General features: G+C 47.6%; 1 protein-coding gene across 7 annotated transcripts in view; it reads left to right on the top strand.

The window, feature by feature from the left end:
- The window catches only part of RNF24 (ring finger protein 24), a 43847-nt gene extending 31281 nt beyond the window's left edge, over positions 1-12566 (top strand). For all 7 annotated transcript variants that reach the window (XM_054697595.1, XM_054697598.1, XM_037498556.2 and 4 more), the window contains 3 exons: positions 1494-1535; positions 5811-5890; positions 6685-12566. In XM_054697595.1, coding sequence (XP_054553570.1) covers positions 1494-1535; positions 5811-5890; positions 6685-6823 — 261 coding nt within the window. In that variant the 3' untranslated portion in view covers positions 6824-12566. The remainder of the gene's footprint in view (positions 1-1493; positions 1536-5810; positions 5891-6684) is intronic.
- Positions 12567-13115: the final 549 nt, after the last annotated feature.

The following is a 13115-nucleotide window of genomic DNA, read 5'->3' as shown; positions in this document are numbered from 1 at the left end:
TAATGTTCTCATTTCCATCCCTTTGGCTTTAAATGTTAGGTCATTTCCCATGGCTAAAAGTCCAGATGCTTGGATCATTGCCATTAACCTTTAGCCCTTGCACAGCTCTTCACTGGTTTGTTCTTTAAGTTAATAACTTTTCTTGAAGACCAAGTAAAATTTGTTTTTCTTAGTTTTCTTTTAGTCCAAAACATGAGATTATTCTTGTGTCCTTAGGATTCCTTTTTCAAACTTTAGTTTGAGTCTGAGTCAAAACAGTTTGAGTCAGTGTCAGACATTATAGACCATTTCACGATTTTAGGATTATATACCTTTTTGCCCATCTTTGTCTGTGTTTAGTAAAATCTGGACTCTAGTGAGTTTCTTAAATGCCCACATTAATGTCCATAGGTAACCCTAGATTCTTGGCCATAGGTCTCATATGGGATTCATACATAGAATTGCATGTTTTAGTTTTCTAAATGAATGAATCTTTTTGTCTCAATTCATAAACCTTACATATAAGATATTTGTATGTAAGGTTTACATATAAGAAAGATCTCCCTCACTGACTAATAGACTTAGTAAAGTCACAAGAAAGATGAAAAGTTTGAAAAAGAATACTGAATACTAAAAATGAATACTGAGTTGAAAATTTAGTTGATTCCTACATAGCTGGATGATCACTTCTGATTGTGATTTCTGAAAGTGTGATTTGCCCTCAAAGCTACTTTTGATTCAGGAATGTAGGATTCAAAATTTAAAAGATTTTCTCTAAATATCATTGAGATGAAATAACTCTAGTAAGTTAATCTCAGAAATTTCCTTTTTATGTAGTAATCTGTCCTATTACTAGGCATTCCTTTTAACTGATGTTTGGTCTTTTGGTCTCAGTTGATCCAGATATTTGGATCATTGCTATTAACCCTTAGTCCTTATACATATCTTCACTGGTTTGTTCTTTAAGGAAATAACTTAGCTCTTCTTGAATATCAAGTAAAATTTGTTGACTTCAAACTCAGGATAGCATCTGGGTGAATTTTAAGCCCTTTTTCTGAGTAAAACTGATATTTTCTGATAATAATGATCTATTATAGTAAGCAAAACTTCCCAAAGTAAAATTGACCTAACTTTTTTTGTGTTTTATAAATTACAAGTAACTCAGTCCCATCAGCCAGTGCTGTGTTTATTGAATGATGAGGCAATTGACCTCATTTATTTCCCCCTCATTTTTTGAGCTTAGTCCTGATGGGCATGTATAAATGTCTTTTCCCAAAATTTAATCTGTTCTCAAAGAGATCTTAAAATTGCTTTTCAGGAGACTTTTGCATCGTTGCTCAAGTTAAAAGAATGTTGCTTAAATGTTCTGTCTCAAACTATAAAAGAGATTCTCTCCAATATTGAATATGAGGGAAAATGAGCTATATACACAAAAGAAAAATATTTGTGAGTATAATGAGAAATTTTTTAATTATATATTTATATGGACATAAGAACATACTTTTGTCTTACAGGTTATATTAAAAGAGAAAGTAAAAGAACTGAATTTACATGAGGTAAGGTACCTATAAATATTTTAACCTTTTCTTGAGCCATTTTCTAATAGAATGCTATGCTGTGGTATCCTTGAACATCTTGATTTTCAGAAGCTGAAAACAAATTAGGCTTATTTTTGATCAGTTTAATAGACTATTTGAGGGTAAGGTCACATAGAAATCAATTGTGTGAAAGCTTTTAGAAAGTAACTTAAATAAATTATTTTTTTTTTAAGATGTATTTATTTATTTATACAAGAGCTGGGGTTCAGGCCAGAGGTGTGGGTTGAGAGGACTCACCAGAGACAAAGTGGGGAACAGAACAGATTGAAGTACACTGCTGAGGGGAGCAGCAGGTAAGTCAGGAGGGGTCTGCTGCGCCATGTGGGTAGCTCCCTGGCCGGGGATCGAACTCGTGCTGCAGTTGTTGCGAATAGCTTCATAGCTTGTGTCTTAACCCTTTGTGCCACACCAGGGAGGCCCCTAAATGATTCATTTTTATTTTATTTTTTTAAAAGATTGATTGATTGATTTATGCTAGCACTGGGCACAGTCAGAAGCGCAGGAGGGTGAGAGAATTCACCAGAGCTAGAGCGGGGAGCAGAGCAGGCAGAAAGACTGAAGTACACTGCTGAGGGGAGCAGCGGGCGGCAGGAGAGGTCTGTACCATGCGGGACCCTCCTCCGGTGGCCGGGGATCAGCCGGGGATCGAACCGGTGGCGCAGAGGCCGCGGGCAGCTTCGCAACCCAGCGCTCAACCGCTGTGCCACCATTTGGGGAGGCCCAAATGGTTCATTTTTAATAGGGATGGTGCCAATTTGAGATTTAATAGCAGTATGAAGTAGGATGCCGTTTACCGTCCATGCTATATATGAGATAGTTTAGTTTTTCTACTTAAAATGAATTTACACCTGTTTCACCCTTAGAAATGTTCCCAGTAGTTCCCTTCTTGTCAGTGATACAAAAAAGGCAATGGTTGCTTCATAGTGTTACAGGTTTGGGGAAGTGAGACAGAGGAACCAAACAGGGAAGAATATATAGGGAGGTTTGAATCCTTCATGTTTAATGATGAGGTTGCATGTTTGGTTCACAGATATCTACCATGTTGTTATGCTTGTAACTTAAATCCAAAAGTGTGTTTATCCTACTGCACACCTCTTAAAGACACCAGTCTAGGAAATAGAGCCACACTAAGAAAAATGACGCTAAGGAGGTAATATTTACATATTCAAAAAGTCAGAATATTTTACACAGGTTGACAGTTTTTTGGTTTTGTTTTTTTTAAGATTTATTTATTCAAGCACTGGGTACAGTCAGAAGTGCAGGAGGGTGAGAGAATTCATCAGAACCAGAGTGGGGAACAGAACAGGCAGACTGATGAAGTACACTGCTGAGGAGAGCAGCAGGCGTGGCAGGAGAGGTCTGTGCATCATGTGGGACCCTTGCCCGCGGCCGGGGATTGAACCGGCGCTGCAGAGGCAGCGGGCAGCTTCACAGCCCAGCACTCAACCACTGCGCCACCAGGGGTGGCCCGACAGTTGTTTTCTTTCAGCACTTTTAAAAGGTTGTGTTACTTCCTTCTGGCCTCCATGGTTTCTGCAGAGAACTTCACAGTCATTTGAATCATTGATTTCCTAGCAGTAATGCATCATTTTTCTCTGGTTAGTTTCTTTAGTTTTAGCGATTTGAGTATATGTCTGAGCATGGATTTCTTTGGATTTATCTTGTTTGAGACTTATCTTCATAAAATGTAGGTTTGTCTTTCACCAAGATTGGGATACTTTCCGCCGTTATTTCCTCAAAATTTTTTCTGCATTGTACTCTTTCTCCCTCTAGGACTCTATAGTTTTAGAATTTGTTTAAGAACATAATAGCGGGCCTCCCCGGTGGCGCAGCGGTTGAGCGCTGGGTTGCGAAGCTGCGCGCAGCCTCTGTGGCGCCGGTTCGATCCCCAGCTGCTCCCCGGACACCGGAGGAGGGTCCCGCATGGCGCGCAGACCTCTCCTGCCGCCCGCTGCTCCCCTCAGCAGTGTACTTCGGTCCTTCTGCCTGCTCTGCTCCCCGCTCTGGCTCTGGTGAATTCTCTCACCCTCCCGCGCTTCTGACTGTACCCAGTGCATGTATAAACAAAACAAACAAAAACAAAACCAGCAAACAAATAAATAAAAAGCATGCCTCTATTAAAAAAAAAAAAAAAAGAACATAATAGCAGGCCTCCCCGGTGGTGCAGTGGTTGAGAGCTGGGTTGCGAAGCTGCCTGCAGCCTCTGCAGTGCCGGTTCGATCCCCGGCTGCTCCCCGGCCACCGGAGGAGGGTCCCACATGGCGCGCAGACCTCTCCTGCCGCCCGCTGCTCCCCTCAGCAGTGTACTTTGGTCCGTCTGCCTGCTCTGCTCCCCGCTCTGGCTCTGGTGAATTCTCTCGCCCTCCCGCTTCTGACTGTACCCAGTGCTTGTATAAATAAATTAAATACAAATAAATAATAAAAATAAATCTTTTAAAAAAAAGAACATAATAGCACATTATGTTTCAAATAAGTTACTATTTCAAATAGCAACTATTTTGAAAAGGCTTAGAATCTAATTTTAATCCTGAAAATAAGCAAGTAAGACTGACTTGTCCAACTCTCTGCCCTTTGGTAGGATCAGCACTGAATTGCCAGAGGATAGAGCAATGGTCCTGACCCTGTTTCAGGAGAAGGCTGTGCTAGAAGGGAAACAGTATTTAAGGCCAGATGACCTATTCGCACAGTCTGGGAGCTAGCAATATCATTCCTCCTTTACAGTTAGGAAGCTGAGTCCCAAAAAGCGCACCCTGAGGTTGAAACTGTTAGTTTCTCATCTTTACCCGCAGCGTATTCTCAGCCTGGCTCCAGAGAACAAAAATAAGCTTGAAAATAGTGCTCCCATCACAAAAGTTAAACATGAGTAAGAACAAGTGGTGTTGGTAGACTGTCTTACTGTCCCCTCGCCCTTCCGTCCCGGGCTCTCAGCCCTCTGAGGGGAATGGGGCATATAGTGTCCTCATTTTATAGAGGAAGGAACAGAGCTTCAGAGGCAGCACCTAACATGTCATGCAGCTAGTGGGGGACGGAGCCAACGCCAGCCATCTGCCCCGCCCTCTTCCCTCTCCTGCTGTCTCTGCAGTAAGGCCCAATCTGTGAAGACAGTGCCCATCTCCTCCTTGAAGATGCTGTCTGCTGTACACACAGGCTCTGGGAACTCCCTGGAGAAGGGTGTTGGAAAACCAACAATCACAGCACTGGCCACAGGGCATGAACAGCCGCGTGTCCCACTCAGGCATGACACCTAACCTGAGAAGATGAGATTACATGATGCAGGCCACAAAACAGGCAACGGGAAGGCTGTGTCAGCACACCGGGCAAGAAGTGGTGATGAGTTGAACCAGAATTCCTGGGGATAGACAGAGAGGCAATCAGGGGTGGTTCAATCCAGACTTGGGTAGAGGACAGAAGGCAGAAGTAGGACAGCAGCACATAGGTGTGACAGTCCTGGGTCCCCAGCCAGGTCCACTCACTGGCTAATGGCCTGTAGTTACTGTTGTGCGTTTCTGTTTGCTCATCTGCAAAATGGATAAACACAATGCTACCTGGTCTCCATGGGTACTGGTAAGTGCCCAAAAAGTTAGAAATCGGCCTCCGGGCATGAAAGAGAAGGCCTGCTTTCAAGCAGTAGACTCTTCCACTGGAGAGCCTAGCCACCTATCAAAGAGGAGTCCAGGAAATTTTCCTAAGTTTAAATTCTGTGATTCTGGAATGACTTTTTATAGGATAAGGATTAACACTGACAAAGGCTAGTGCCATAGTGAGGGGCCCCAGGAACTATAAAAAAGTACGTCACTGTGGGCTCTGCCCTGGTGCAAAATCTGAGAACCCTGGGGCCTGTACCAGGCTGCACGCAGCTCCCTCAGGGCTGTGCTGCTGAGCAGGCAGAGTCAGCCCCTCCGCACAGCACAGAAAGATGACATTATTATGTCAGCCTAAGTAGTAAGGACAAGCCTAAGATAGACTCTGCTGATGCAGGGGGGTAAAGGTAGCTGCCTCTGCTTTCTGTCTTCTCCTGTCTGCCCTCCATCTTGAGCTAGGTGACAGGAAGAACAGGAGGCTGGCTCTTCTTTAGAAAAACCTACCCACACATGCCTGTTCCTTTCACTTAACCAGTTATGAGACCTTGTAAGCTCCTTCAAATGGCTGGACCTCAAGGGCTTCTGCACTTTACCTTGTGGCCTGTAAGAGTGCTTAGCAGACACTTATCTCACATGTGATATTATCTTTCAGCTCTGTGCTGTGTGTCTAGAAGACTTCAAGCCTCGAGATGAGTTGGGGATTTGTCCATGTAAGCATGCCTTCCACAGAAAGTAAGTATTGATTGGTGTGGAATTATTTAAAGGGACCGGAGTTTGAGGTAGATTCAGCTTACTTACGGGCTCTGGGGCCTTGCCAACAAGCTTGCTGACCTCATGATTGGTCTGTGAAGCAGAAAAGACCTGCTGGGTGGAGCATGTGTGTGTACGTGACGTCAGGTGGCATCAGGGTGGTGGAACATGACCACCACAGCAGGACTTCGGGCAGAGAGCCAGACAAGCCCGCACCTCCTTGGAGCCCAGCTATGAACAGCTATTCAACTGGAATTTTCCAATAAGAGCTCCATTTCCTAAACCATTTTGAAATCAAAATAAAGTCTAAATGTAAATGGTAGTGTTGGGCCATCTGCTCCCCCTTTCTGCAGAGAGATTAATATTCCCTTCTCTTGCAATCATGTGTGTTTTATTTTTTCCATTAGAAAATTCTACTTCTGTTTCCTTCCTCCCTGCTCACTGCACTTTACTCTGAGAAGACATGGTTAACTGAGGGTAGGGCACGCTGCTGAGGCTTCACGGTACCTTCTTTGGAAAGGCAGAGGCTCTGGTTCCTCCAGAGGTAAAATGCTTTCCCATCCAGTCAGGGAGCTCCGTGACAGCCAGCGTCTCTCTCTCTCTCTCTCTCTCGCTCGCTCGCTCGCTCACACACACACACACACACACATACATAAACACACACGCACGCGCATCAGATGTGTTCCTCTGGCAGGGCAGCAGCAAGATGTGGGCAGGGGGTGTCAGGAGCACGGGGCTGACGTCTTCCCTCCTGTATGTGTTGTTTCCTTCTGCAGGTGCCTTATTAAGTGGCTGGAGGTCAGGAAAGTGTGTCCATTGTGCAACATGCCAGTTCTGCAGCTGGCCCAGTTGCACAGTAAGCAGGACCGAGGACCCCCGCAGGGGCCCCTCCCCGGGGCAGAGAACATTGTATAGTTCATCAAAGGTCAGACTGTTGCGGTCCGACGTCCGCGTGGAGCCAGGAGGAACACAAGCGGTCTCTGTGCTGGCTGCTCTACCTGGGGCACCAGCTGCCACTTCCTTTGTCTCATGAAGAACTCTTGGGCCAGCTAAGCTTGGAACCCAAACATCTGGGTCTAGTGACAACCAAAGCACTCTGACACTACCCCATGCCAAGAGCAGAGTCGTCGGTGAGCCTGCGGGTTTGGTTCAAGAAACTTCATGAGGTCTCTCGCTAACTCCATTGTACTCTGTCTCCCAGACACTTCTCTCCACGGCAAGGTGAATCCTTATCAGGCAGAAGGGAAGATAAACACGAGTGTCAGAGAAGGGAACTAAAGGCAGGTCCTTAGCACCACCCCGACCCTGAGAACAGACGAGCTTCTCTACAGACCGTGCATGCCTTTGCCGCAGCAGACCCTCCCGGCAGCCCCCGAGCCAACTAAAACCAGCGGTTACCTCAGCCAAAGCATGACCAGGCACCAGTAGTTGGTGAGGCAATGCCAACAGGCTGCTCCTGTTACATTCCTTTGCTAAGGCCAGCTGGGAAACCCAGCGCTTTGGTCACACCAGAGCAGCGGTTCCCCTCACCGCCTTCCCTCCCTCAAGTTCACGACACTCGTTTATCAAATCATCTGAGCTAGAAACATTAGCTGTACTTGGAAAGGCCTGGTCAGAAGCCATTTCCTCTTATTTACCCCTCCTCGACAGTGGGGTGCAGCCAAGCCACCCATGAGGAGCCCCCGCATGGGGAGAGCCCGAGCCCATGCTGTCCCTGTGTGACCCGGGGAGCCCGCGGGTGCTGTCCACGCCCCACACCCACAGTGCGGGTCGGCGTAGCTGCTGGCCCGGCCCACTGCCTCAAGGATGTCACCATGAGCCCTTTGCGCAGATCCGGAGAAGAGCAGCTTTCCGAGAATGGCCGGTCCTGGCCCCGCGAGCTGAGAGGAGAGTGCGGACCCCTCCTTCCCCCTCCTTCCTCCTCCTTCCTCCCGTCCCCTGTCCTCTTCTCCCGGTTTCAACTTAAAACAAAATGCCTGTCATTGGCTTTTTAACGATTTAAGGTATTCCAAATAAGATCCCTGGTACGTGTGAAGCCGGGATCTACTTGAATTGTAAATAGTTCTGGAAGCTCCTGCAGGGCTGTGTACCCAGTGGTGTGTGCCTCAGTGTTTGGACTTGGATAACTAATTGACAGTGTCTTTATAGGAGAGAAATGCATGCTGCTCTTTGGTTCTTTCTGTCCAACTTTTCTAGAAATGACTCGGAGTCCATTAGGATTCATGACTGTTGTATAAATTAGCTATGGGAAGCAGCACCGGGTCAGAGAGAAAGTCATTGTCCATACCCCTGCTATCCGCCGCCCGTCACAGGTCCAGAGGCTTCACCGGCCCACAGGTGTGTGGGGGGTGGTTTCTTGTTGGAAATACAGGCTGTGTCGGGATAGGGATGGAGGGAGCTTTGCTGCTCTGTCATGGCCTGTCTCCAGGAATTTTTTCTGGAATCCAGCCTCTACCTTCTTAGAATGGGAAAGGAAACCTGTCCTTGGCTCGGGAGGTTGGGGTCAAATGAGAGGAAAATTCTCATTCACCTGGAAAAGTGCTGGGCAGAATCCAGTTTGGAAAATTACAAATCCAGTGGGTCAGATTGGCTCTTTCCTGTGTGCGACCTGCCCGTGGCAGGCTGACCAGACTGCTGCTTGCACAGGGCGCGGGAGGCCTGGTGTGTTTGTATGTGAAAGCCTTAGCCCGCGCGGCCCCCGTGAAAGGAACGGTTTGCACATGCTACTCCCACCCTGTTCCTGGGTTTGTAGCACAATAGCGTTGAGTGCTGCATGGCACCCAGTTTACAGTAAAATGTGACCAGTTTCAGAAACAGGCTTGGCACAAATGTCATCTCTTCATGTGGGTTCCAACAGAAAAATTTTCCCCTCAAAAGAGAAATTCGTGTGTTCTCTACTGCAGATTATTTTAATTCACAGGTTTTGTAGGATTAGTCTTTCAGTTGCAGGCTTTCTGTCCCTCTGCATCAGCACCAAAGAATCTCACCAAGTCCTTGTACTTACAGGGAAGTAAATTAATTCATCTCGCTGTGTCACAGCTAAAGGCAAGTGGGGTGGTTGGTGCCAGCACAGAACAAGGAGCAGAAGCCAGGTAGTTCCAGCCATCAGTCGAAAGCCCGAGGAGGCGGGGTACTCTCCGCTGCGCGCCATCGCGCATGGGCTTTGTCCCATGAGGCACCTTTGACCCAACCTCAACACAGGTAAAGGTGGAGGGCTTTTGAAAATGCAGCTTCCCCATCAGGGTGGGGTGGGGCTGGACCCTAAAGCGGGGTGTCCACTCCCCCTTGGCTTGTCCTGCTGCAGCTTGGCCAGTGTCGCTCAGTCATTCCCATGATTCTCATCAACATAAGCAGAATGTGGTCACACCCACGTCTGCTTCCTGTGCTGCTATAACTGATGGCTGGGTTTACTTCAGCGCCTGATTAAAGTCAGGTTCGCGTGAAGGACAAGGTTAAATCTCTGCCCAGAATGTTTTTTAATGAGCTGAGGAGCCTTCATATTATTGTCTGCGGCTCACACCTCGCAGTGAGAGAGGTAAGGCTGCCCTGTCCACATCTCCAAGATGTTCGTGACCTTTGCTAATCTTCAGTCGTGGGGGTCCAGGTACACAGTGGGGGCCACTGACTGGTGACATGATTTGTCTTCAATGTGTCTTAAGCAGCTCAAAGATTGGGTGAAGCGTGGTGTGTGTTTAGTGGAGAACTTGGGCCCCATGTGGACGCCACAGGTAGCTGAATCATTACCTAGTTGCAAAGGTACCCCTGAATCAGCCTGACTTGATTCCTGGGTGAGTAGCCTTGACACTAGGCGGTGTCACCTGCCACTTTCCTTTGCCACATGACGTGGCAGGCCTGTCCCTAGCAGGTAAATTCCTATAGCCTGTGCTTGTCTAGCTGGGGAGGACAAGTCAGAAATGACCAGATGGGAAGCCTGGACTCGAGGGTACAGGGGCCCTCCCTCCACAAGTCAAATACCCTGTTCTCAACAAGTGTTGACATAAAGATCCTTGTCCTCAGTGCCAAGCTCCGCAGGTCCCCAAACCCTTCCACAACCCCACTCCAAAGCATGTCATCTCCCTGGCCTGAGTCCACTCCATTAAGCTACTCTGAGCGACTAATGACTTTTCTGAAAGGTCTTGTGAGCATTTTGAAAGAGAGAGGCACCCCCAGAGTGCTGAGCTGAGTGTGCACTCAGTGACTTGCCACTCACCAGCTATGTGCCCTCCCACAGGTTAACCTCTCAAAGCCTGTTCCGTATCAGTCATCCCGGGATTGTACTGTGTCCTTACTGGTTCTTGTGAGGATTAATGCCCCTCATCCTGCAGGCCTGGGGTGCTGGGTGCTACTGATACTGGGTAACACCATGCAGGATGCTTGAGACTACTGTTCTGCAGAAACAGAACCCCAGCGACAACCTCCTGGGTGTGGGCACTTTCCCCAGGGTCTGTGTTCATCCGCCTCCCTTTTCTTCTGACCTGCCATAGTCCTCTCCAACTGCCTTTGACCACAGCACTCCCCAGTTTGGTTGCTCAGTGCTGAATATTGCTTTAGTATTTTTCAAAGGCTTCCACGATTCACGAGTCATGTAAAATGTTTATACATTTTAGTCTTCCTTGCATCTGAGCAGCTTCTCACCCACTGTGTTTGTGGTGTTTCAGAGATCATTTCTGCATGTACAAATTACACATACATGTGTGCACACACGTGTAAGCTTTCCTCCTTTTTGTTCATGTGATACCGGACACTTCGTGTGGGAAAGACCACCTCAGAAGTCGGATTGTCTTAAAGGTGAGCCCAGGACTGGGGGATCTTTGGAATCACGATCCTTTTCAGTAGCTTATTTTTTATTGACTGCAGCATACCAGAATTCTAGTTTTCTATACAAATCACAAGCTGCAATCCCTCCCTGACCCTGACCACAGATACCCAGATAATGCCAGAGCAAACGGTTTCCAGAGCGTGCTTCTGATCTGTGATGCTCGAGTAATCGCTGCAGGAATGGGCACACTCTGCAGGGACCTGGACACCCTGGTGCTCCCCAACTTGACCCATTTCAAGTCACACCCAACAGTGACGTCTGGCTACAGCTGCCACAGCCTCTCTGACAAGTGCTCATGTTTTTGAGGCAAGTTTGAGAAACAGCAGTAACGAAGGCCAAGGCGTCCTTGCTTCATGGGGCAGATGTCTCCGAGGTTGCTGAAGGTGCTCAGTAGTCTCAGGATTAGTTCTAGATACACCTGTCGTGTTCAAGTCCTGGATCTGTGCCTTTATTCTCTCCATCTTGATGCACAGCATACTCATTTTCTCTTCATGCAGTATTTTTTCCATTCAGCAACAAATTACCCCACCAGTAATCTTAATTATTTTAAGTTCATTTCACTCCTGCAGGAGACTAAAGTTGCTTCCTCCAGGAAGCCCTGAGGGGAAGGGTAGGGACTGAAACCCTAGTCCTCACCCACCTCCCTAGTGCCATGCACCCAGAGCAGCAGCCCAGGGCATCCCCAGGACTAAGTACAACTTTGACCTCTGATCTGAAACTTAAAAAGAAATTGCATGTGAGGCCCCACCCCTCTGTCACTCAGTGAGCCTTTGGCCAATAGTGTCTGCCCATTAGTTGTGCGGGACTGTCTTGAGCTTGTCTGAACTCTGGTGAAATCTGCTGTCGAAAAATGGAAGATCATGAGTTGTGGGTCTGTGCTGGATTAGTGGAGAATCCCGTGCTGTGGATTATCAAGAGAAAGAGGGGCTTGTACAGTAAATGTTACTGTCCTAGTTCAGCTTTAGAGACCCAATTATTACATGATGCAGCAGGTTGACTACTTTTAGACCAAACATCTGCATTCTTGGCTCACCATGCCAGTGCTCGCTTCTGTGGCTATAGGACCTGAGAACACCTGCTCCAGGAAACCCATAATGTGGACCCCACCAGTGTCCAGAGACTGCACTGGACCGAGCTCCTCTCAGCTCCGTGCCAGCATCGTCTGGAGGATCTGCACCTCCAGTCAGCTGCGCAGTCCCCATCTGCCCTCCTCCTCCCCCTCCCCCTCCCCAATAGTGCTGGTGGGTGCTAGGAAGCCCCCCCACCCCGCCCACCATGATGGCCCTGACTCCCATGAGTGCTCCTGATAACTCATCTCTGGACCATTGCCAGGAAGGGGGTAGTTTTGTCTTGTAGTTTAGCTCATCGGGATTTAATCACAATTACTAGATGTGCAGCACCCTCAGACCGTTTATGAAACGCTGAGCCTCAGGTTTCATAGACATGTTTGTACACTAAGAATTCTGCAGCAGAATATTTTTAAACATTCGCAGTTTTTTTGTAAGCTATATTTTTGTATATTTAATTGCTATTTTAAAATTTTAATGCATTTTTTGCTAATTACTCGTTTTTAAGAAATATAACATGCATGTGATTGACTTAAATGTAAATAAAAAGCAGATTTTGAAAATACTTTGTGTTGAGCCTATACTCTTGAACAGGAACCTGCACCACTTAAGCCCCCTTAGCAAGAATTGGAAAGTCAAGGTGAGTGGTTCTGCTCAAATGGAGCTGGTTACCAGCATCAGGTGATTGTAATGGAGGTGCTTCTGGCCTAGCCCCTCCTGTGGTGGGGGTGCAGGTTGCGGTGAGCGCGCCAGTGTGGGAGAAGGCAGAGGACGGCCCCATCCACCAGGCTGGCCTCAAGGGTGCAGATGCAGCTGGACAGACCAGCAGTCTCCTGAGGGTGGATAGCAGAGCTCAGAGGGATTATAGTGGCAGATCTAGGCCACACCCTACCCTCTAGCTTATTATCCCAGGCTGGACATGCCAACTGTGCTAGACGAAAAATCATCTCCTGGTCCAGAGTTGTCCTGTGGCTGCTTTTCAGCACCACACCTCACTAGACCCTCCACAAGTCAGTTTCTGTCGCAGCTTCGGGGCTTCTGCCCTCATGGCCATTCGTGACCCTGGGCCAAAACCAGGCGCCTCTTTAAACCTCCTCGTAATGCAGGTGCCTGGAGAAACACCCCTGCCAGCCCCCCTGACCACTCCTCAGTTTTCCCTGCAGCTGCTTCCTTCTGCTCATCTACTGTTCTTCTCACTCTACCTTGGTGTTCACTAAAATCCCACCTACATGCACATCTTTCCAAATCCCCAGCTGCCTCTGTGACACAAAGTCAGGCAGTCCAAAAGCAAATCTTCCCCCAAAAGCCTATATGCCCTCAC

Source organism: Talpa occidentalis, unplaced genomic scaffold, assembly GCF_014898055.3.
Source record: "Talpa occidentalis isolate TD23 unplaced genomic scaffold, MPIMG_talOcc4v2.1 talOcc4.10, whole genome shotgun sequence".
Taxonomy (NCBI): Eukaryota; Metazoa; Chordata; class Mammalia; order Eulipotyphla; family Talpidae; genus Talpa; species Talpa occidentalis.
This window is presented reverse-complemented; position numbering and strand designations above follow the sequence as displayed.